This window comes from Equus asinus, chromosome 3 (assembly GCF_041296235.1).
Source record: "Equus asinus isolate D_3611 breed Donkey chromosome 3, EquAss-T2T_v2, whole genome shotgun sequence".
Lineage (NCBI taxonomy): Eukaryota > Metazoa > Chordata > Mammalia > Perissodactyla > Equidae > Equus > Equus asinus.
In genome coordinates this window covers 64,108,576-64,133,664 of record NC_091792.1, presented here as the reverse complement: position 1 = coordinate 64,133,664, position 25,089 = coordinate 64,108,576, and the positions used below count along the sequence as shown (strand labels likewise).

General features: G+C 49.6%; 1 protein-coding gene across 2 annotated transcripts in view; it reads right to left on the bottom strand.

Moving 5' to 3' along the window:
* Nucleotides 1–512: 512 nt before the first annotated feature.
* Nucleotides 513–25,089, bottom strand: part of SCARA5 (scavenger receptor class A member 5) — a 114,956-nt gene continuing 90,379 nt past the window's right edge. For both annotated transcript variants that reach the window (XM_014843315.3, XM_014843317.3), the window contains exons 8-9: nucleotides 10,665–10,859; nucleotides 513–2,698 (exon numbers count right to left, since the gene is read on the bottom strand). In XM_014843315.3, coding sequence (XP_014698801.1) covers nucleotides 2,562–2,698; nucleotides 10,665–10,859 — 332 coding nt within the window. In that variant the 3' untranslated portion in view covers nucleotides 513–2,561. The remainder of the gene's footprint in view (nucleotides 2,699–10,664; nucleotides 10,860–25,089) is intronic.

Here is a 25,089-nt window from a genome sequence, read left to right as displayed (position 1 = left end):
ATTTTCCCAGAGGTGCCAGCTATGAGTGAGTGACCAGGACCATGTGGTGGTCTGGGTCACCCCCACTGCTCGGCTCCTGGGCCTGGGAATTCCTGTGTCTCATTAGGTAATGAGGCCCAGTGACTTCACAGACCTTGTACCTAACTCTGGACCATCTTAGGTATGAATGGAACTTTGCAGGGGAGCACATCCCCAAGTCAGAACTCTGGAGATGTGAGGAACTAGGTGTTCTTTTCTTTATTGGGTACAAAAGCAATTCTCTTAGAGCTGGGCCTTGATTATTATTCTGTTGCTTGGCATCCTTTCCTTAGTTTACCAAATAAGTCTTGTGATGTCACGTTCCATCACATTCTTGGTCTAAACTGTGTCTATTGTCCTCTAGAAGTATTAAGGCAGCTTCTCATAAACTGTCCATTCTACCAATCCCCACTGAGAAATGATCAGACCATCCAATTTTCAGCAGTCCTCCCCACCGTCACTGGATTTTCATGAGAAAGGATGCAATGGAAAGCTTATCAGTGACATGTTTTTAGCTTTATTGAAATTCTTTCATACAAAAGGTATAATGTATTTTAGGCCAGGCCTAATTTTCTTTAGTCCCTGAAATACAGGTCCATGGTTATTTCCATGTCCTCTTAAGTAGGTATGTAAACTAGCAGACTTTTATTTTAAGGTTCAAACACTTATCACCCTTGTTTGTGTGTAAAACATAAAGATTTTTATGTAAAACATAAAGCTTTTTGATGTAAGACAAGACTTGTGTTTTCCCAAATGAAAAGACCAAGTAAGAAAATTATGTGGGTCTTCATTAGTGGGATAACTGGATTCTTGCCAGAACCAATTTGGGAATTTATTTCATTCAATATGACATCTTTCCATCTTTAGTATTTTCTTTTTTTAATGCAAACTTTGCAATGTGCTGGGTTATGTAGTAAAGAATGCTATGTTTATATATGCATACATATATTGGCTCTGGAAAAAGATGCATGAGTACATGCGTGTTGTGTAAACACAGCAAATGGTCAGAAGGAGAGTCTCTGATCATTAGGATGTTAATGAATAACAAGCATGTTGTAAGCAAAGAGCAACCAATAGCACATATTGGTTTAGTTGGCAGCCAGGAACTTTGCTGGTCCTACACCTGGAGGGTCCAAGGTGTCGCTTTCCCCAGGCAAGCCAATGCTCACCTGGTATGACAGGTGAGTGTGTATCTGAGGCATGTCTATGAGTCTATGACTCCCACAGGTGAGGTGGGTCTGTGTTCACTGGCTACCTTGTACCTCCGCTAGTCCTAGAACACGTATATGGTCCAGATTGACCTCCTCCTCAGTGTCAAAAGCAGACTGTGATCTCCCTGTCACTAGGAGAGGAGTGCAGATTGAAGACTTGCAGAGGGGCCCACAGCCCCTTCTTCCCCCAGAGGTAATAGGGAATCCTCATTTCCTTCCACTCCTATAGGATTCATCAGGACACGTGTTCTCCTGATCACAGGATCCACCCAAAGAGACCCAGAAGGTTCAATATCATCACCTCCAAACAGCTCTGAGACACAGGCGACTTGCCTTTAACCCTGACTGCCAGACGACTGAGTGTGGGTCTTGGTTTAATCCAGACAGCCCCCATGTCACTCTCCAAGTCGCTTTCCTCCCATGTGGATGGTTGGTCTGGCAGCCAGTCATGTCTGATCTTTCGCTTCCACCTTGTAGGTTTTGGAGTATGTAACCTTCTAGTCACACATGTCTTATACCCGAGCTTCCTGCTCAGGTGTAAGGTTCAAGTAGAGATAACGGTCTCAGTCATTCTCAATCTTCTGACTTATAGGCCTAGTGAATGGGTCAGTTGAGTGCTACCTGGCGGTAAGGTCTTACCCAAGCTAACATGCCTTGTAGAAATGCTGCAAAGTGAATAAATGAATTTAGCACCCAAGATACTATGTAGCAGACATGGTAGTCACTCAATAAATGTTAGGTTCGCTCCCCTTTGCCAAATCCTGATTGATTCCTGCAGGTGACTTGCATTTCTCTCTCACTCCTCTACATCATTTCCACAAACTAACAAACGGTGTGCAGAGGCAGAGTAAAGAGGGAAAAATGAATCATTCTTTTGTTGGAAAGGAAGATGTCAAAACTCTTGGCCTAAGTGAGGTTTGGAATCATCTGAAGAGTAAATGATCTGTTATACTTCCTTCCTGTCCCCACTGCTGCATTTGATCTGACATACTCTCAGCATTCATCTGTAATTAACAGAACAAAAGGGAACATGGATATTGAGGCCCAAGGCATGGTGTTTAGAAGGCTGGGCAAAATGGCGATCCAGTTGACCAGGGCTCCACATGCAGGAACCCTGGTGGAAGGGAGAGACAGGCAGTAGATCCCAGAGTTGCACTTTGGAGCAGTTGTCCAGGAGGAGAATGCCGACAGGCCACCAGGGTCCTGGGATAGGGATACGGGGCAGGGGGATGCTGGACTGGGCAGGACAGAGGCATGGCCAGGGTAGCCCCAAGCAATGCCCCCACCCCAGGAATGCAGGAAGGAGGCTCTGCAGCAAGGCCATTCCCACTTTCAGTGTCTGTTGCACGTCACTCCAGCATCCTCAGCATGTCCGCAGTTTGTCACCCCCCATTTGGAGAAGCTGCAGCGGAAAATGGTATCCTCTGTGCCCTTGCAGGCGACATCATCCATCCAAATCCTCCCTGTGCCTGTGAAAACAAGTCAACATGGTTTCTTAGCAGATCTGCAGGAGAGCAGGACAGAAGAGAAATGGGAGCACAGCTGTGTCTGTCGTTGACCAGGCCGTCCCAGCCTTTGCTGGCAGTTCTCAGATCTAGTGCTTCCCACCTGCCCTCTCCACGCCACCAAGACCAACTACTTATTTTCTAGGCTCAGTTTCTGGAGGGCAGAATAATAACAGTTGATAGTGGTGATGATGGTATTTACTGAGTATCTCCTATGTGTTGGGCATCTTACACATATGATCTTCCTCCATTCTCACCATGGTGCTCTGAGATAGGTATTAATAAACCATTTTATAGATGGGAAGACTGAGGCTCAGAAAGCAATTGGTGCAAGTTTGCTCAGCTTGTAAGTGGCAGAGTCTGAACTCAAGCTCAATTCTTGCTGCCTCCCAGGCCCACACTGTATATTAAACATATAAACATATAATCACATTTCATAGCTTTTGAGATATGATATCTTACAGTCTTTGTTGGTGAATACCCATGCAAGGCCTACCAAGAGGGACAATGTCAGACAGATCCTGGATTGGACAGATCCAGTGCCCCATAATCAAGTAGGTCAGTGCCATCATTACCTCCAATCTTTTGAAGTTTAAAGCAGATGGTCTCATTCTATGAGTCCAAAACAGTGGTGCTGGAGTGGTGGGGGACCCCAGAATTTAACATTGTAACCAGACACATATTTAATGATAGGAAGAAGCATCCCTAACATAAGTAATTAGTATAGTACAAGGTTCCTAAGACAATCTATTTGAGTTTTGCCTGCAGCCAGTCATGTTCACCAGCTCTTAATGGGACCAACCTGCTGGTCTAAAGGAGCCCATGCAGGGGAACCTTTAGTTGGCCTTCCCAGGATTGTACCTGAGACTTAAGAGACATAAACTTGGCATTGAGGTGCCTCAATGAATGTCAGGGGAATAGGGCAGCTGGGTGAGGCTCCAGGAGGGAATGGAGAGGGCTTCTCTGGGGTCAGAGGGGTCAATGGAGAGGGGAGTGGGCTGCACCAGAAGTCACCTGGAGCCCCCACTGATGAACTGGAAGGACCATCACCCACGGTTCTTGTGGGCTTTCTGGGCTGGCGGCCATGTCAGGCTCCAGATGGTGGAAGCCCATGTGAAAGCCCTCTGGAAGGGTGACTGAGCTTCAGGGCTCCCAAGGAAGACTGGCTTAGACCTTTCCTGCTCAGAGTGTGGTCCTGGAGCAGCAGCATCAGCATCACCCAGAGCTTGTTAGAAATGCAGGACCTCGGATCCCACCCAAAACTTACTGAATCAGAATCTACACTTCAACTAAGTGGTTATACACTGAAGTTTGAGAAGCACTGATTCAGCAGAAGAAGCAGGGCTTTACAATAAGTAGGACAGATCTGGGTTCAAGACTCAGCCCTGTCTGGGGCCATTTCAGTTTTCAAACTGGGAGGGGATTCCTGGGATGTAGGATTGTCAGTGCTAAAACCAGGTAAATTCTGGGTAAACTGGGATGGTTGGTCACTCCAGCACCCTAACTTGTCAGGTCTATGACCTGGCACCAAAAAGTATGAGGTGAAAGGTCATAAACGGGGTTCCAACATTATTGGCTGTGTCAACCTGAGCAAGTCAAAGGAGGTAATAAATACTTCCTGTATTTTAAAGGGCTTTGAAATCCACCAAAACCCTATAAAAAGGTAGCTCAGAGCTTATACCATACCCTGATCTTAGCCCCGTCTCCCTGTCCCGTCTCAGCAGCCAGACAACTTCTTCTCTTAGAGGAATTGTCAGGACTGACTGCTAAAACCTTGAAAGTGTCACTCACTCTTGAACTACATGGGAGAAATTTCCACAAAAACAATGTCATGGGGACCTTTCAACCATTTTGCTGCCCAATAACCACCCACACAGACTAAGTGGTTCAGATGTGTTTTGTGATGCAGAGATTTCCAGGGATCACTGAGCAGTGAGTTCGGGGACAGAGATGGGAGGAGAGGCCTCCTTCCACCATCTCCTTGGATGATTTTCTTCACCAGAGCCTCTTCCCTGGCCGGATACCCTGTGTCTCTTACACAATAAGCCTTTGAGGCCTTGCAATAATGCGCAGATTAAATGTCTCCTGGAAAACACATCAGTTTACAAATTACTCAGGAAAAGGCTGTGGGCCCAAGAGCTCTGTGGGATTAGTCACACCCAAAGCAAATAAAGAAGCAAGTAAAGGGGACTGACAAACACGGAACAGACCCAAGGTCACCAGCTCAAATGCATATAGAGGATCACGAACCTCCAAACTCTAGCTGGTGCTTAGCCAGGGAGTTCTGGCTAATGTTCGGTCAGGGCAGAGTTAATAAAATGAGAGTAGGGTCTTTAAATCAGCAGCACTGAATATCTGCATCACTGCAGATAGCAGCATGGAGCCTCGCCGAGGGGCCAATTAACCCGAAAACCATCTCTGCTCCTCTCCATGTCAGAGAGGTTGGAACTCCCATGACTCTGGGCACCTCACGTTAGCTTTAGAATTGACATCTGATTACTCAAATTGTGGCCCGAGGGCCAGGAGTGTCAGCATCACTTGGGAGCTTGGTAGGAATGCAGGGTCTTGGGCCCTCCCAGACCTGAATTAGAGTTTGCATTTTCACAAGCTGTCCCTGATTCACATGCGCCTTCGGGTCTGAGAAGCCGTGCTCTAGATGAGGCGTGCCCTTCCACACAGGCTCGCCCTTCGAGCTCCATGACAAGCCCTCTCAGCTAAGCAGGGTAGATGACTCTGCTCCCACTTTACAGATCAGAAAAATGAAGCCACAGCGTGATGTTTTATCTTGAGGGGGAAAAATTGGCACTAGAGGCCAGGTCTTCTGACACTTACAGCACTAGGGGCGTTTGAAGATGACATTGTTAGAATGAGTAAGCAGAGATTTTATTTTATCCTTATCATCTGTTCATTCAACAATTATTTGAGAGCCTACTCCGTGCTTGACTCTATTCTGGGTGTTTGGACTACATCAATGAACAAAAAAGCACAAAACGACAAAAATTTCTGCCTCGTGGACCTAACATTTGAGCATCTATATGTTTATTTAGAGTAATATTCATAAAAGGAATAAGTTACACTGAATGCTACAGGCTTCTATCTGAGCCTCACACACAGGTAGGCAGGACAGCTAGCTAACAGAATTTAAGAGATAGGAAAACTGAGGCCCCAGAAAGATTAAGTGACCCATAACTAGGCCTCTGACATCCAGCCAGTGCAGTCCTTGCTCCTTATAGAGCCACAGTACACAGTTCACAGCACAGACATAGCTGGGGAGTGGCAAACCCTGGGTCAGTCGGGCCCGACTGCCTGCTGTTTTTGTAAATAAAGTTTTATTGGCACACAGCCCCACCGTTTGATTACATTTTGTCCGTGGTTGCTTTCATGGCACAACTGCGGAGTTGAGTAGTTGTGAGAGAGCCCATCTGACCCACAAAACCTAAAATATTTACTACCTGGCTCTTACTGTTTGCTGACCCTTGCACTAAGCATCTTCTAGTATTCAAATTTTATCTCAGAAAGAAAGGGCAACAAATGGTAATAATGATACGATTAGAAGTAAACACTCCCAATTCCATCCACCTTCTCCCACGTACAAACCCGTCTGTGTTTGCACCCACCCTCACCTCCTTCTGTCTGTCTGTCTGTCTCACAGAAAGGTCTTCTCTGCAGGTACAAGGCTAACCCCCAGCTCTGCTAGATTCTGTTCCCTTCCATCCCCTCTTACACTTCGTTCCAGCCATCACCCCGTCCTCTTCTCCATCCGCACTCACTCCCTCTCCAACAGCTCTTGGGCCAATTTAAAATTTAAAAACACTTAAACTAAAATAAGAGAGACTTCTTTAGGTCTCTCTCATTTAGGGCTTTCCCTGCTTTTTCCCAGGGAAACCGATAATTTGATTATTGAGCCCCGTCCAGGAAAAATGTTATGGTGCCAGACCACGGAGAGAACTGCCAGGGATTGGCAGTTTCTCATATTACACGGGGGAGGACTCAGGTCAGGCAGGCACAGAAGTTCCTTCTTTCTTTCCTCCCTCCCTCCTTCCTCCTTCCTTCACTTCCTGCCCTCATGTTTATTCAGTACCTTTTATGACGCAGCTACAATTCTGGGTTTTGGAGCCATAAAAGTAAAGCCCTCAAGATGTTCACACATCCATCAGCAATCAGGAGAGTGGAGAGGTGCTGCGAGAGAGATGTGCACAGAAGATGCCACGGGAGCACAGAGTGGGGTATTTAACTTATAGGGTTGGTGTGGAGCAGGGGATGGAAGGAGCCAGCAAAGCTTCCTCAGGAGGTGAGAATTGAGCCTACTTTGAAAGCTGAATAGGAAGTAGCTAGATGAAGAAGAAGGGAAAGGCATTCCAGACTGAAGGAACAGCACCTGAGAAGAAATGGAGACATGAAATAGCTACGCAAGCTCAGAGAACACCAGCAGACGCATATGGCTGGATGGTGAGAGAGGGGTGAGAGGCCAGTTAGGAAGGGCCTTGGGTACTAAGCTAAGGAAAGCAGAGTTGGTCCTGAGAGCAATAAAGACCCACTGAGCACACAGGCAGGGGAGTGACATGAGCAGGTGCTCACTGTAGAAAGATCCCTGGCAGCCATGAGGAAGGAGACTACAGGAGCCAGCCTGGAGGTGGAGGGGAGGCAGCCCTGTGGGGAGCAGCTCCTGGAGGATCAGAGCTACCACTGCACCCGCCTCAACTGACACGCTGCCTCCACCCACCAGACAGCAAATAAATGTGCACGACGGGACCTGCACTGTGCTGACTGCTTGACCAAGCACATGATCTCACTTAACATTTGCAATCATCCTTCAAAAGTGGAAGCACTGAAGCTTGAAGAGGTTAAGAAATCTGCTCCAGGTCACCAGCCAGTAAGCAGCAGATACGGGATTGTGACCCAGAGCCCGAGCTCCTAACCACTGCCCTCCCTGGCCTGAGCGCCTATGGCAAGAGTAATGAGAACAAGAGGAGGTGACAGATTCAAGGGACGCCAGAGAGACAGACACTGGGAGAATCTACAGGACCCATGGACGGACTAGATGAGGGGCAGGGGCGTGGGTAAGGGTGGGAAGAGGGATGGGCCTGCAGTCCTGGCTGGCAGGGCAGGAAGCACATCCAGAGGGTACAGAGAGAAACAGAGCCGATGTGGGGAGAAGGCTGAGGAGTGGGTGTACAAAGACTTGAGAGTCGGGGCACTGGTGGGGTAGGAGGCTGTGGTCAGAGGGCATCTGGACCTGACGCACAGCCCATTTTGCTGCCAGGAGAGGCGGCCACCTCTTGCCCTCTGCCCTGAAACTGCTATGGCATGATAGCCCTTATGATGCTTAGACGTTTACAATGCTACGATGTTTAGAATCTGTAAACATCTGTCTCTCCCGCTAAATGGGGCATGTTGAGGTCAGAGACTAGGTTTGTTCCACTCTGTGCCCCAGCACTGGGCCTAATGCCTGGCCCATGGAAGGTGCCTAGAAACTGCCAGGGAAAGAAGGAAGTGCAGGAAAAAGGGCGCCGGATAAGCCTCGGGTGGGTCAGTCCCTTCCCTTGCCCAGGTCCTCATTCCCCCTGTGTACCCATTAATAACACCTGGTATCTACCTGCCAAGGTCTCGAATATCACATGACGTAAGTTATTGAACTATGAAAGGGAAATAACAGTGCAAATCTGATGTGTACGTGCAAGGAAGCCCGCCTTCCCTTCGACTGGTGTGAAGAATCGAGGGGCAATTTTGGAGCTTCCTCACATGTCACACAATACAAAATCACAGGGGAATGAAAGAGGATACAGAGTCTCAGGTCTAGGCTAATATGGCCCATGACATTTAAACGACCTATTTTGACTTCTCTAAAAGAGTTTATGATTTTCTTTCCCCAAAAACGTTTTACTTCCACATGTTAGGAAGAAGTCCTCATTAGAACCCAAAATGGAAAAGCAGTGACTGTTCCTGCTCTTTCTGTTCCTCATGCAATCAGAAATGGCAGTTTTCCTTGAAGAAAACAGGCTGAAAGCCAGCCCAATGCTTGCGGTGGGAGGAAGGTGCTCTCTCTCCCGGTGGGCTGCCCTCTGTGGAGCTGGCCCCTTTGAACTCCCCGCGCTCTGACCTTGAAGTAGAGAGGCCAGGATGCGCGGGGTCAATCAGCCACTCTCTGCCAGCTGTCACAACAGATTTCACCAAGAGGCACTTTCGGTCAATGCGATCGTCTTAGTCTGCTGGGCTGCTGCAATAAAGTACGTAGACGGGGTGGCTGATAAACAACAGACATTTTTTGCTCACAGTTCTAAAGGCTAGAAGTCCGAGACCAGGCCAGCCTCGCCCGGTTCTGGGGAGGGCCGCCTTCCAGGTTGTTGACTGACTTGTCTGTGTATCCTCACAGAAAGAGAATGAGGGAGCTCTCCGGGGTCCCTTTTGTAAGGGCACTAATCCCATCATGAGGGCTCCACTCGTGACCTAAAAACCTCCTAAAGTCCCCACCTCTTAATACCATCACACTGCGGGTTAGGATTTCAACATGTGAATTTGGGGGCCACAAACATTCAGTCCATAACAGTGTCTGAGGTCTAAGGGACGAGATTCTGAGCAAGAATTACGGCAGCCCACAGTGGGGATGAAGAGAAAGGCAGCTGTGAGGAGTGGAGGGCCCATGGCCAGTGCTCTCACTTCCCACAGATCTTCAGATCGGCCTGAGTGGTGGCCACAGTGAGCATGCCAAGACATAGAGAGTGTCATGTGCTGAATTGTGTCCCCACAAAATTCCGATGTTGAAAGCCTGACTCCTAGGACCCAAGAATGTGACCATTTGGAGATAAGGCCTTTAAAGAGATGACTAGGGTTCAATGAGGCCCTAAGGTGGGCCCTGATGCAATCTGACTGTGTCCTCATAAGAGGAGACACAGACACACTCAGGAGGAAGACCATGTGAGGACACAGGGGGAAGACGGCCACGTACAAGCCAAGGAGAGAGGCTTCAAGAGAAATCAAACCTGCCAACATCTTGATCTTAGTCTTCCAGCCTCCAGAACTCTGAGAAAATAAACGTCTGTTGTTTAAGCCCCACAGTCTGTAGTATTCGTCACAGCAGCTGAGCAGACTAACACAGAGAGCTGGCCTGAGGGACAGACACAGTGCCGTAGAAGGAGACTGCAGCTGGGCTAGAGTGTCCTCTTTGAAACAGGAAAGGGATGAGTGGTTCAAATCAGCGGTCTGCCCGGGAGGGGTCTCCCCTTGCTCAAAGTCTCTTGTACCATCTGTAGGAAGGGACATGTGCTTGAGCACGTTGAAAGGAAAGCAACCAAAATGGTGAAGGCTTTGAAATCTTGTCGTATGAGGACAAGATGAAGTATCTAGAGATATTCGTCTGAGGAAGATGTGGGCAGAGAGGGACAGGGACAGCCCATGCTCCGTTCTTGGGTCTGAACCCAGGCTCTGCCATTTGTCAGCTCTGTGACCTTCGGCAAGTTATTCTTGCCTATTTCCTCATTTGGAAAATGGGGATAATACCTGTATCTACTTCCTAGTTTTGTGAGAATTAAATGAGTGAATATTCGTAACGTGTTTAGAACCGAGCCTGGCACACAGGGAGTGCTGCATGAGCGTTAGGCAATAACAACGATGTGACGGCGGTAAGTGAGAGTGGGATCCGACACGTGCCTGAGACACAGGGCTGAGGCGAGGGCCGGGGGGAATCTGACGGGAGACAAGAAAAGAAAGGAAGTCGATTCAAGGAAAGGAAGAATGTTCTCATCATCAGAACTGTCTGAAGACAGACCTGCTTGCCTAGGGGACAGAGACTTCCCGCATCAGGAGGTATTCAGCAAGAGGCCAGGTAACACTGGGCAGGACTGCCGTCGAGGGTACTCGAGCTTTAGAGAGGAGACCAGTCCTAGGATTCTTGGGCCCGCTGCCTGTGTCCTTTTCCTCCAGAGCACCTTACCTTGCCCAAATCGAGCCGTTCGGGACACTTCCTCTGCACCGCGAAAGCCCAACATTCGGCACACCACGTCCCCGTCCTTCTTGTCCCAGCCGTCGTCGCACACAGTGCCCCAGCGCCGGTCATGGTACACCTCCACGCGGCCCTCATGTGGGCCGGAGCCATTCACCAGCCGGATCATCACGGCCTCCACGGCACCTGCAGGGAGCAGCCCACAGTCACTGCTCTGCTCTGGACACACCGGGGCCCGCCCAGGGACCCTTCCTAACTCGCCACTACACCTCTCCTCCATAGGGAAGACAGGGCTGGGCTACAGCCAAGGCCAAGACGGTGGCCAGCGAAACCATAGTGTGTCATCCCTGCCCTGTATCAGCCTCCTTTTCTCCACCATTTTTTTTTAATTGATTTTATTTTTTTAGAGCAGTTTGAGGTTCACAGCAAAATTGAGTGGAAGGTACAGAGATTTCCCACATACCTCCTGCCCCCACACATGCACTGCCTTTCCCACTGTCAACATCCCACACCAGAGTGCTACATGTGTTACCATCAATACACCTGCACTGACGCATTAGGATCACCCAGAGTCCACAGTTTATGTTAGGGTTCCCTCTTGGCGTGGTACATTCTATGAGTTTGGACAAATATATAATGACATGTATCCATCACTACACTACTATACAGAATAGTTTCACCAGAAAAATCCTCTGTTCATCCCTCCCCACCCCTTAACCCCTGGCAACCACTGATCTTTTCATTGTCTCCATAGTTTTGCCTTTTCCAGACTGTCATATAGTTGGAATCACACAGTATGTAGCCTCTCAGATTGGCTTCTTTCACTCAGTAACATGCATTTAAGGTTCTTCCATGTCTGTCTGTGGCTTGATAGCTCATTTCTATTCAGTGCTGAACGATATTCCATCGTGTGGATGTACTGCAGTGTATCCACTCACCTACTGAATGACATCTAGCTGCTTCCAAGTTTTGGTGACTGTTAGGAATAAGGCTGCTATACACATTTGTGTGCAGGTTTTTGTGTGGACATAAGTCTTCAAGTATTTATTTGGTTAGATACCAAGGAGTGCAATTGCTGGATTCCTCTCTGCCTTTTGAGACCTGGTGACCGGCAATCATGTCTTCCAGGGAGGAGGGGAAAGGGGGAATAGAGGAAACCAAGGGACAGCCAAGACAGAGGGCAGGTGGCCCTGCTGTGCAGCTCGGGAGGTGGAAAGGTCCCTGGAAGGGCCTCAGCCCTTCGGTCTGTCATTCTTGTCCACCCTCTCACTCAGCTGTGAGCATGAAAATGCTTGAAGCCAAAGGCCTGGGTGTGACTTTGCCTCTGCCACTTACTCTCTTCAAGCGGGAGATAGTAGTTCACCAAATCTAAGATGTCACTTTTTGTAAGGCACATCACCATAAAGATCCGGCACTGTCACGCAGCCCGGGTTCATTTCCCACTTGGGGAACCGCACCACCCATCTGTCAGTTGTCATACTGTGGTGGCTGTGTTGCTGTGATGCTGAAAGCTATGCCATCGGTATTTCAAATACCAGCAGGGTCAGCCATGGTGGACAGGTTTCAGTGGAGCTCCCAGACTGACAGACTGGGAAGAAGGACCTGGCCACCCACTTCTGAAAAAACTGGCCATGGAAACTCTATGAATAGCAGCAGAGCACCGTCTGATACAGCGCAGGAAGGTGAGAGGATGGCGCAGAAAGAAGGGGCAGGGTTCCACTCTGCTGTGTTGGAATTGACTCGACGGCTCTAACAGTAACAAAAGAAGGAAAAAGCTCTGCCAGTTACAGTGGCAAATTGTGTCACTTGTTAGATGCTTCTTGATTTCAGAGATGTTAAAATGGGTGTCACAGAATCAGTGAAATATGGAAATAGATGTACAGAGCTCAGAACAGCCTCTGGTGCACAGAAGGTTCTTCTTTCTACCTGGATGACCTTAAGAATGTCTCATAGCATCTCTGAAGGAATTCCCCCAACTGTAAAATGACCTGGATACGGCTCGGCTCGGAGCACAGCGACTGACACACGGGAGGCACTCCTAGTGTGCTCCCCTCCCTACTGGCTGGAACCCTGTCCCAATCATCTACAAACTCTGCTTAGTGCAGAGCCTGGCTGCAGGAAATGGACAGTAAATGTTTGCTGCATCGATGAATGAATGAAGATTCATTCTTTTGCATTATAAAGCAATGCATTACTTCTCCACAGGAGTATTCTGGGGAGTCAAAGAACATCGGAGCAGCCGGAAAAAGCCTGAAGATCACCTCAAAGCCAGGGTTCAGCTGGAGAGTTACAGTGTCAGGGCCAGAGGTGGGATGGAAGTGCAGGTCTCCTGATGTGTCTTTGAACATCCGTTTCACCATCCTGCCTGCCCTCCATTCATGGGGGGCTATTTTCATCCCTGGGGGACCTGAGCTTCCTCCCTTGGCAAGATAGTGGAGTGTTCATTGGGTCTTAAGTCTGGCTATACACCAAAACCATTAGGAATGCTGTGAAAATGCAGATTCCTGGGCACACTCAGACCTACTGGATCAGAATCCTGGCAGTGGGAGTCAGGGATCTGTATTCTTTTACAAGTGTCCCAAATGATTCTGAGGTAATGTATGTGTGGGGACTAGCACTTGGGAGTGACGGGATTAGATGATCTGTGAAGTTCTTTCCAGCTTCAGTGATTCCAAGGTCAGGGAAGAAGTCAAGGTTGCCTTTTTTTGTGGCCAGAAACCACCTGGAACACGTAGGGTGGAGGTGGGGACACTACTGTGACACAGTGACAAGTAGGTGACACAAAGAAAGAAAACCCCTGTGTAAACTGTCAGAGAAAACAGCAAACTCTATCAAGTTCTGCTCGCAATAAGTACTGCACCTTGGATTATTTTTATCTCTTTCTTTTTTCTGCCAGGTGGGCTAGGGCATTCCCCCTTCTAATGACTGTGACTTTTGTAGACCCCTGGAGGAGGTGGCAGAATTGATAAGCCCCACATCTGTGCCACATGAGAAAGGAGAGGAGTCAGAACAGGCCACATGTCTGTTATGCACTGCTGGGGTTGGGGAAACCCTGGAACATTCTGTACAGGGGAACCAAAGAAGTCACCAGGAAACCACAACATTGGCACGATGGTGAAGGATTACAGCAGGATGATTCCAGAAAGCTCCTTGTAATGTCTAATGCTGCTTCGTATTCATCCTTCATCCCTGACCATTCTCCCCCCAGAGATTTACTGAAAACACAAGCTCCCCCCGGGCTGTCAAAAAAGGCTGAGTGTGAGCAAGAGAACACAGAAATCCTGGAGAAGGAAAACGTGGAGAGAAGCTGGAATGCAGAGGCCAGGTCTGAGACAGAGAAACTCCCCTGGGAGTGGTAATGACAAGCTAACCTGCAGCCAGCAGCAACAAATGAGGCCTGGCCCCCCGGCTGGGGGCTCAGCCCTGGGTGTGTTGGCTGAGCCTGAGATGTCAGCTTTGATTTCTCCTAGACCTGCCTTGCCTCTGTCAGCACCCCGTCACGGTGGCAGTGGGCCACGCCAAGCCAGGAGGCCTCCAACAGAAGCCTCAGTGTGCGGTCATAAGTAGAGGAATAAGTGGCAGGAGGATGCTGTGGGTCCCAGAGCAGGCCAGGCAGAGTTCAGGGTGTTGGGTCAAAATAACAGGAAGAGGCTGGGTGCAGCGTGGGCAGCCAGGGCTGATGTTCAGAGATTCCCCCTTATCCTCTCTGCTCTGGCCAGCCTGAACTCACTCCATTCACTGCTTCGTTTAGTCGAATAAGTGACTGACTACCTGTTAGGGGCCTGGTCCTGTTCTAGGAGCTATGGATACATCCATGAACAAAGTCTCTGCCCTCATGGACTGATATTTTAGTGGGAGAGACTAGTAATAAAGCTAGGAAACAAATAAAAATATAACTACGGCCAAGTAGTGATGAGTGCATAGAGGGGAACAAAAGCACAGAAAGGGAATAGAGAGTAAGGGGAGGCGCCATCTCGAACGGGGAGACAAGGAAGGGAATGGAGAGTGAGGGGAGGCGCCATCTTGGATGGGGAGAGAAGGAAGGCCTTGAGTGGAGACCTGAATTAGCTGACGGAGGACGTGGACTTCCCCACCTCAGAAAAACCCTTCTCTGTACTCTAGCCTAAGCTTTTCTTGTCCTTTAAATCTCAGGTTAGATATCTCATCTCCCAAAAAGCCTCCCTTGGTCCCCTACACCTGACCAAGGCTCCTTCTATGGACATAATTATCACTTCATGTAATAATTGCCTATTTACTCTTTTAGAACACTGTGAACATTCTGAAGACAGATCATGTGGCTTGATACAGTGCCCGGTACACCGAGATGCCCAAGCTGTGCAAAATGAAAGCATACATGAATGAATGAACCCAGATAACACAGACCCAGGTGGGCAAGTCCTCTCTAGTGGACACGGCTCCCTAGAGCCTGTGGCTTTGGTGGGAGCCTGAATGGAGAATCAGCCGTCAGGCATCCCACGGCTCCAGGGCCTTCGTATTACATCACAGCCTCTTCTACTCACTCTCTCACTGACAGCTTCCTTTGGTGGGATGGTCCTGGATTTTGGACCCAGAGCTCAGGCTATTAGTACAATGGCCATACATTCCAAATGAGAAAACAGAAACATGGTCCGTCATGTGATTATGGTGGCTGCTGGAGGAAATCTGGAAGGTGTCACTTGGATGCTGAAATACTGAAATTCTCAGGAGGCTTCAATGTATATAGAAGCGACAAAAGAATGTTTAAAAACAAGACAAGTTCAAAAAATTGGAAACATATGGTAACCATAATTACAGGACTCATAGCATAAATTTCAAGGATGTCTCTGGTCTATGCCCCATCCTCTCCACCCACCAAACAAGGTCACGGCCCCAGGACTCCCCACCCCCAGACTCCATCAGGGTTGGCTCATCGAGCACTGGAGCCTGTTCCTTGTCACTTGTTCCTAGACCCCCCAGATTCAGACCCCCTGGGGGGTCTAGGAACAAGTTCTCCCCACAACACAGGCTGAACACAGTCACCTGCCCATGGAGTCGGCAGATGCTGCATGCCTCAAAAGAATCAGAATGATCTTGACAGCCGCATCACCTCCCCTGGGCTCCTCTAAACCAGACAACAGTCTGTTCTAGCTCCACCTTATGGAACATGGCACTAAGCTATGGTTTTTGCATCCTTTTCTTCGCCCTCACAAAAGCTTGGCTCTGAGAATACCTCCCTTGGGAAAAGCAGAGGCTGAGGTTTGATCTGCTTATGAGGCAAACCGCCCCAATTCAGGGACTCAGAGAGGCCAAGGGGCTGTTCCCTGAACAGTATCTCTGGCCTCCTGAAGAGCTATAGGGAAGCCCACAGGCAAGTCTTTTCCAGGCCTGAGAGATGATGCCACCTCCTGGAATGCCCTGGGGAATCACCAGATGACGGCAACAGTAACCCCTCCCCAGCCTGGGAAAGATGTCAGGACTTGTTAAGAGGTTTGGGTTTTTGTGGGCAGAGGGTTTAAACTCTGCTTCTTCCCAGCAGTTTCTGCCCCAGGGCTAAGCTTTCCCACCAAGCCACCAACCACCACTCCCAACGCTCTCACCCCACAGCTGTGTCAGCCCTAGGCCATCAGATGCAGTGCCTGCGAGGTAGCTCAGCCTGCTTTGTGACCCCCACCCCCACCCCCTCACTGCCTAGGACGCTTCTTGTAAGTTCAGGGAACTTCCTCCTCAGACGCCCACCCAGAATGGTCCCCAAGGGGCGAGCTGGGATACCTGGGGTCAAGGGGATGCCTCTCCTTGTACATGAAAGGAGAGGAAAACGGAAGTCAGGGATTTCTAACTGTCCAAAACCCAGGCACTCCTAGGCCAGTAGCAAAAGGGGATGATCCAGTTGGAGGGCAAAGGGCAAGAGTGCTCATAACGAGCACTAGCGCGAGGGACCTCAGGCTTTCACTGCTGTGTGCGACTTCTCTTGACAGCTGCCCCTCACTGACAGGCCGCTTTACTTTCTTCTCTGCATTCCACCTCAGTGAGCCCTGAAAAATCTTTCCTGAGCAAAACCAGGCTCAGCAACCCTGCAGAAAACCCTGCCCCCAACCATTCCCCATGTGGATATTTGATTTCAATTCATAAAGGGAGTCCTGCAGGTGAAGAGAATCTCAAACTCTCCCTTGTTTGGGGGTCCCTACTCTGCAGACTGGAGTCTATCTGCACTTATGCCCACCGTTTGCAAGTGGAGAGGACAGTAGTGACCACAAGGCCAGACCCCACCCCACTCTTTGCTGGAAGAGCACTGTTGGTGTTCCATCTCTTATCTGGAAGACCCCAGGGAAATACAAGTAGCTGTTCCTCACCAAAAACCTGGAGGACAAGTGGAGAGTTTTCTGATTGACAGCTCGTCCCACTCCCTAGCCCACTAAGTCTTGGGCAGAGCTTTCCCTTGTCCCCACATCGCAGGGACACTCAGATGTTCACAGGGCCAGGCCTCTGCTGCTTTTTTTTCCTGCTGCCCCAGGTTTGGGGCCAGAAGTTCTCCCTTTCATACAGAGAAGCAGACAGAGAAGAGCCCCCTCAAATCAAAGCCCAGACCAGAAGCATCACTTCATTGTCCCCGTGTAACCATAGGGGAGGAAGCTGATGCAGGGGGCCCAGGGCGGGAGACCTGCCCTTTCTAGCTGGGCAGCCTCCTTGCTCTCTCCCAGATCAAAAGGTTCAATCGTTTCATCAACTGGTTCTCCGGAGCATCAGTGGTTCTAACCTCTGCTGGGAGCTTTCTGCCTAGCTGCAGTGCCGGACATAGAACCCGCCTCCTCATTCCCTGACCAGCTCTACTCTCCCTGCCTGTTACCCAGGCCACTACCGGGACCAAGCACGAGGCCCTTGTCCACTCTCCTGAAGCAGGATCCCAGATCTGCTCCAGTCCTGACCCAGCCCCCCCCCAGCCAACCCAGCAAAGAGGGCGGGGCTGAGGCACAGACGGGGTCAGATTGTGGAGAAGAAGAAGGCAGGGTGTCTGGACCGGGAAGCTTTGCATCTTCCAGGCATGTCTCTAGTAACAACCTGCTTAAGCTTAATTGTGGGCTACAGACGTCACCATTACTTAGTGCATGGAGCTATGTTTAGGTAACAGTCATAGTCTTTGGGCTTTTCTAATCATCACAAATGATGGGGAAGCCTAGAATTTGCCAGCTGGCAGAGACCTGGAGATGACATAGCCCAAACTCTTCACGTGACACAAGGGAACACAGGCCCAGAGAGGTGACGTGTTTTGCCCAAGGTCATCCCACAGTTAGCAGTAGAAAAGCTGGGCCCTGAACTTGAGACTTAACCTTGAGCCAATCCTCTGTCTACAACTTCCTTTCTCTCCCAGAGTCCTTCATTCTTCATGAGGTCTCCGGGCAGGGTCCATTAATTCTGCTTCACGACTGTGATGCAAGACGTCTTTTGATGGAGCAGTTATGCTAAAAACAACTGCTTTAGCCCTTGAACTGTAATGCATCTATGTCAAATTCATAACACAGCTTGGCTTCTCCTAAGTCTTATATGAGGACCAAGACATCAGGAATGCCCTTGGAAAGCAGGGCTACCACTGAGTTCATGTTTGAAAGAGAATGTGTCACTGTTTCCAGGCAGGGGAAAGAGGAACCACCCTTAGCTTTTGAGGGAAATGATAACATTCATTGAAGTCCAGGGTGATTCTATTCCCTGTGCACAGATTTGGGGTGCTGAAAATGTGTTGTCTTTATTCATTCTTTATATTTATCTTTATCAATGCACGTATTTCTTTTCTCAATTACTTCTTTACTTATCTATCCAGATGCACTCACGGAATCCCTATCACATTCCAGTATTGTACTAGGTGCGAAGGCTGTGAGGACAAGTAAGTGTTGTCTGCCCTTTGTGGGCTGGCACTCCTCTGACCAGAGGGCACTGCATGAGAGAGCTCAAGAAAAGCTCGCAATTCTCTGAGGGTTATGTGTATATATCCCACTTTCCCTTGGGAAGAGAGATGATGTTTTATTTGTCCACGATCCCTCAACACTTAATATTGTGCCTGGCTAGCTGAAAATGCTAAGTAAATGTGTGGTGAATAGATGGGGTGGAGGGCATGGATGCATGGCTGTGTCAGTGGGTATGATTAGAATCCCCAGCCAAATGCCTCATGATTCCTGTATCGCTCGGGTTCTAGTCTTTGGTGCCTGACTGTTCAGGATAGGTGCTGTTCCCACCCATTGATCCCACCAGCTCAAGCAGGAATGCTGTCGCCCCAGGATAGAGACCATGTACCTACTGTGTGCAGTCACTGGGGATCCCCACCCTGGGTTGCATCTATTTGTGCTGCCTTTCTGTAGATCATTCTAGACTCCCTATTGCTGGCTGATCTCTAAACACGTACTGCCCCAGTCATGGAGACACAGAGGTATCCAACCCTGCTTCCTCTCTGGACACAAAAAGGCTGCAAGGAGATTCCAGGCTGCCCTCTGAGTGCCACAGGAGCGGACCCAAGGTAGGCAGCGGGATGTGGCCAGGAGAGGAGTGAGCCAGGAAGAGGGGACTGGGAGGGGGCCAGACAAGGTATGCTGCTAGTGTTCATCTGAAGTCTTAAAGACACCAAGACACTCTCTCTTCCTCGTTTCTTCACCTGTGACACTCACTTTCCAGGGTTACTGAGGGGATCAGTGACAAAGATTCCCTCCTTGACCAAACTCTAGCCAGGCTCCTCTGAGTCCTCATCAACTAGGCCTCAACTTTGGCCTATAAAGACTTAAACAAACACTAATGTAATTTCTAACAGCTCAAGTCTGCATTCCTTGGATGACCCTAGCCCCCCTCAAAGTGCCTACCTGAGAAAACTCAAGGTTATCAAAAGAATTTACTGTTTGTGCCAGCCAACACCTGAAGACAGGGCCTGTCTCCCAGCCTCTGTGGGAGGGGAGGAGCCTAGCTCGAAGAAGCCCCAGGTAGCAAACCCAGAGAGCTTTCACTGGGACCAACCCCCTTCCTGCTTTTTGTAATTTCTCACTTTCCTGACTCTACTGAGCCCCCACTCACCCCCCTCCCTATCCCCTCATTCCCCCTTGAAAATGCCCCGTCACCTCTGGACAGATCAGAGTTGAGTTCAGTACACGCTGGCCTCTTTTCTCTATTGCAATAGTATATTACTGATTAAGATCTGTCCTGACCTGGCATCCGGCTTTGTTTATCTTTGACATCAGTTGTGATAAGACTGGTATTAGACAAGCTGGTCAAAGTGTCTGGCATGCTCGCAGCCCGTGGCACTTCCTTGCACATGAGTAAGGCCATGAATGATCTATCTGGCTCAAGAGTTCTGTCCAAACCACTATAATGAAGATTAGCAGGACCACCCAGATTCTCTTAGCAATCTGAGCTGGGGGAATATGGAAAGAGCTGAGCAGAAGCAGAAGCAAAAAGAGGCAGGAACTGTGGAATTAATAAGCCATGTGGGAGATGAGACACTAGAGTGAAGCCATGAGTCCCTAGTGCTGTGGCCCCCAGAGCTGCCTTAGATTCTGAATGACCTTCCCATTCTAGGCTCTGCAAGGCCCACTTGTATTATGAGTCCTGGTCTTCTAAAGTCTTTCCAAGTGTCTTTACTCTAAGCCCCCATAACTTGAAGAGACCCAATGAGTCTCTGGTCCTTGCTATGAAAAATGCCCCAAGAGAGCACTTGGGAATCCCACACACCCAGTTAGCTACTTGCTTCTTGGGTGCTGGGTGGATTCAGGAATTTGGATGGAGGAAAATGTGGTTGTGGTGATCCCTGTGGGAAGGCAACAGGGGAGAGTGGAAAGAGGCTGGTTCTGGACTCAGGAAGAGGATTCGAATTCTAACTCCACTACTGGTCAGATGCAACCTCTCTACACTTACCCTCTTAAAATGGGTATAATAGTGGCAGCTGGGAGCAATAGCACATGTCAAGGGCCTGGCACATCATGGGCACCCATCACTGTGATCTACCTTCCCTGCCCAGCCAGCACTTTGCCCAGCAATGTGTGGGCCAGCACTGAGGGGTCTTCATGTGTTGCTGAGGATGGCTTGGATGCTGTGGCCTGAGCAGGGACCATATCCTTGAAAGCCTCTTTGCAAAGCAACCCTGCTGCGTGGGGAGTGGGAGCAAGGGGGGCTCACCCCTCCTGTTGGATTAATCTCCTCCTCACTTCCTCTGCTTTCCCCAGGGCACAGTTCCTGGCTCCTTAGCATATTAGGGGAGAGGGACAGGGTCGTGGGCAGAAGACCGGCTCCTGCTGTCAGCAGCTTTCTGCTCACTAATGCAAGCTGGATGTGATTTGTTAAGCAAGGCAGCTCCAGAATGGTCCAGGAATGTGGCGTGCAGGCTGAGGCCACTCTGGGGCTCCTAGAACAGACCTTACGAATCTAATATGGGGGGATTATCTTCTTAAAACACATGTTTCTTTGCTCTCTTTGCCTCGTAAATACATACGTAGGAAAAGCAAGGTCCCAGAGCAAGTAGGCTGGGGCTACTCCAGATTACCCTGGCTCTGACCCCTAAGCTCCAGGGCTGGAAGGGGTCCTGGACGTTGGCCTTGCACCCTGTCTCCCACTTCAAACACAGGAATCCTCTCCACTCTGTACCACACCTGACAGCTGCTCCTCCCACCTCTGGGAATGGAGGGGAACACAACAGGATCTCTTGGGGACCCATTCCAGGATTTTAAAACCAGCATCTGGTTTCATTCACAGGGCACTGGCACCTCTGGATGGCTCCAGTGTTTCTTATCCGATTATTTCCTACCTTATTTTACTCTCTATGCTTTGGGTTTTGCAGTCATAACTGGAGAGCAGGAGGCAGAATATCTTCCTCTTTCTCCAGCATCTGGTGGGAGCACAACCGAGTGGCTTCATCACTCGGCCACTCAGCGTGTCCAGGAGGACAGCTTAACGGCCAGTAGCTACCATTTCAGAACTGGTTTCCAGGGCTGGGCTAGCCTTAGAACTACCTCTCGCCTGCAGGGCTTGTCCACACAGGGCTCAGAGCCACCCCCAAACCCAGTGACAACAAAGCCATGTTCTGGGTACCACCCAGGAGAGATTTCAAGTCAAGGACGGGCAGTGAAGGGACCTAATATACACTTGGTTCCCACTCATGTCAGGCACTGTGCAAAGGGCTCCATACGTGCATTTTCTCCTTTATTCTTCACAATAGCTCCATGAGTTAGTTATTATGGCTCTTACTCAACAGAGGAGAAAACGGGCCCAGAAAAGTCAAATAATTTGCTCAGGGTCACACAGCTGCTACAAAGTGAAGCCAGGGAGATGAGCAAAGGCCTTTCGTTTTCAAACCACAGAGTCGGCTGTCAGGCTGAATACTTAGGACAAATGTTTAATAACAGCCCTCTCCATACATAAAGTCTTTTCTTCTATGTCCCAACAGCTCCATGGAGTCTGCAGTAATTAATGTCTTTAGGAGCAAAGGAAAGGGCCATGGACCAACAGCAGTGGTTCTCGCCCGGGCTCATGTAAGAATCACCCAGGACTTCACAGTCCACTGGCGGCGCTGCAGGGAGGGGCTGCCTTTGAAAGGGTCGCAGGGAAGGTAGATGCACAGCCAGGGTTGAGAAGCGTTGTTTGAAGGGATGGACCTGGGGTCAAGCCCCAGCTACACAACTTACCAATTGTCGCGCCTTGTGAGTAAGGCACATAAATGTCACCTCCTCTGGGAGGGTTTCTCTGACCTGCGGCCCCAACATGGCTGCGCACATATGAGAAATACTCCACCGCCATTCCCTCTTCCAGGTCTCTGCGCACTCACGTTGTACACTCCGTGAAAGCGACAGCCATTCAGCAGCCTCGTGGTTCCCAGCTGCAGACCTGCTTGCAGGCAGAAAGCCTGGCACATCGCAGCGCTCAACAAATCGTACTGAATGAGTGAGGCAATGAATGGACCAACGGGACTCACCGCCCTTTGAGGGGCTCTAGGAACAGAACCGATCCCTGCATACCCCCAGGACCTGCTTGGCTGTGCGTCAGAAGGGCCCTGAAGCCCAGGGAACTTGGCTCCTAAAGAAAAGGAGCGGAGAGAACCCCAGCCTAAGCCTGAAACATCCCAGCTCCATTGGCTTGTTTATCCTGACTTCCAGGCCCTGCCAAAGCAAAACAAAGCGAAAGAAAGGAGGTTGTGGAGAATAGAAATAAACACATGGGCTGGGAAAACAGGCCCTGACTCTCTGCAGCTGCAGAGGAGAGCCCCAGGGATAATCTGGACCAGCTGCCCACTTAGGAAGTTGAACTTTCATTCTCTTGTGAAGACAGAACTCCCCACGCCCCCAGCCGGCCTGCAGCACAGGGGCTCTGCGCCTGCCTCTCTGAGGAGGGGAAGCTGGGCTCTGTCCTTCCCTAGCCATGACACTTCTCTTTTCCCTGACAGCCACAGGAAATGTGGTCCATATGGGAAGGACAGGAGCCATCCCACAAGCAAACTCAGGAATTTCTGGTCAGGCGCTGCTGGAGGGCATCGCTTTTATGATGTGGTCTGGCCTGTGAGTGCACTTTATGAAATGCTATTTCCTAATGGTAATCCACTCTTAGCTTAACATGGTACTTTACGCAGACTCTTCGGAGCATTTTTGTTAGAGGGTCTCATTTGATCTTTGCGGCCCTCCTCTCCAGTGGGTGGTATCATACCCATTTTAGAGGTGAGGAGACTCAGAAGGAAAGTGACTTGCTGAAGGTCACACGATAAAGTGGCCATACCAGGGTTTCCAGACCCACAGCCTGGTGGGCCACATACTGTGTGTGTGATTGGGGGTCACGCAGGGTGCTCAGGACTGGGCTTAGGAGCAGCAGAAATACCTCCCGAGTGATCACTGCACTTGCCATGCTGGGTTTCTCTAACTGTTGACTCACCCGTTGGTCTCCCCATCTCTATTGCATACTTTTTGGAAACTGGGTGTTTGTCTTGGCTGATTTCGTTTCTCCACTGCCCTACTCGTGGCTGCCTGGCTCCTCATAGGTGTTCAGTGAAATGTGTCTGATCGAATAATAAATGAAGCACATTTATTTATAAATGAAACACATTCTCCTGCCCAGCCCGGAACCAGGAGCTCACCCCATCGCAGTGGGAGATGTCGCTAATGCCCAGAAGCTCTGCTCAGAGCTGGATCTGCAGAAATTTCCTGGGTGGCCCAGGTGGAGGGACAAGTCCTTTGCTTTGCTTTTGCTCCTGGGCCTCTCAAAGGGCAGTGAGGGGTCAGTGAGAGGCAGCAGGCCTTCAGGACTAGAAGGAAATGCTGTCGAGCCAGGAGAATGTCAGTGGCACTGAACTCCCCTGTTCTCACGCCTGTGGCTGGAAGGAGGTGTTGATGTTTATATGGCAGCCCTCTAAGGGCTTCAGGGAGCTGTTGCCTTTACTGCCAGGTCTCATGTCCAGGACTAGTGGCCTTTCCTAAGAAGGCTTTTTCATACCCTCTGCCTTCATTCACACTGTGCCCACCCTGTCCTATTTCCTTTCCTTCAAGTTCAAGGTCTGAGACCCCTATTATAAATCCTTGAAGGCAGGACCTGCCTCTGGCCCCATGTTTACTGCTTTCTAGCTCTGTGACCTCAGGCAAGTAATTGAACAGTTTCCTCACCTGTTAAATGGGATAAACAACACATACCTTAGAGAGCGGTTTTGAAATAGGCGTGGGCTCAGTGACGGGGGTGGTCGGTCCTCAGTAAATAGCATTGAACTCAATATAAACCCCAAGGATCGCAGTAGAGGATGGAGGCACTGCAGCAAGGGACGCGCCCAGCCTTTGAGTCAGTGAGGAAACCAGCCATGACCCGCTCCTCCCACAGCATCCACAAGACCTTCCTGGGTATCCACGGGCTTGGCCTCCCTCTGTCATCTTCTCTTTCTTCCATCGGGACTCCACAACAGCGCTCTTTAGAAGAGACGCTGAAATCCAGCACTAGTGGCAGGAAGTCCATCTAGATAAGCGGTTCCAAGTACAACCCTCGGGGGTTTTCCATTGTCAGGACATGAGGGGAAGTAGAGCTGTGAGGTTAATGTGGTGGCAGCTAAAGGCAACCCAGTTACATCACAAAGACGTGGGGGGTCCTCCCAGATTGAGTCTGCCGTGCCTTCAGCTGGCTTTACCTCCCAGCACAAGGCAAGAGCACAGGGTCCTGGGGATTAGGAACAATTCCTGAGCTTGTTTGAATTGCTTTCTAAATAAACAGTTTACCCATTCCTGGTTTTAATGTACGTCTCAACTTAAAACTTTCTTCATACAAAACCCACATCGAAGACCAAAATTTCAATTCTCTGGTGGTTCCAAGGCATTGTTTTTGTAGAAAATGCCTTGCTCACCTTCAGTCTGAGGTTTGCATTACTAGAGGAGTTTTCTTGCAGGGCAAACCCCGGAAAGCCCCTCGTGTTTGCCTGGGAATTGGGAACGCCAGTCTTCGCGGGATCTGC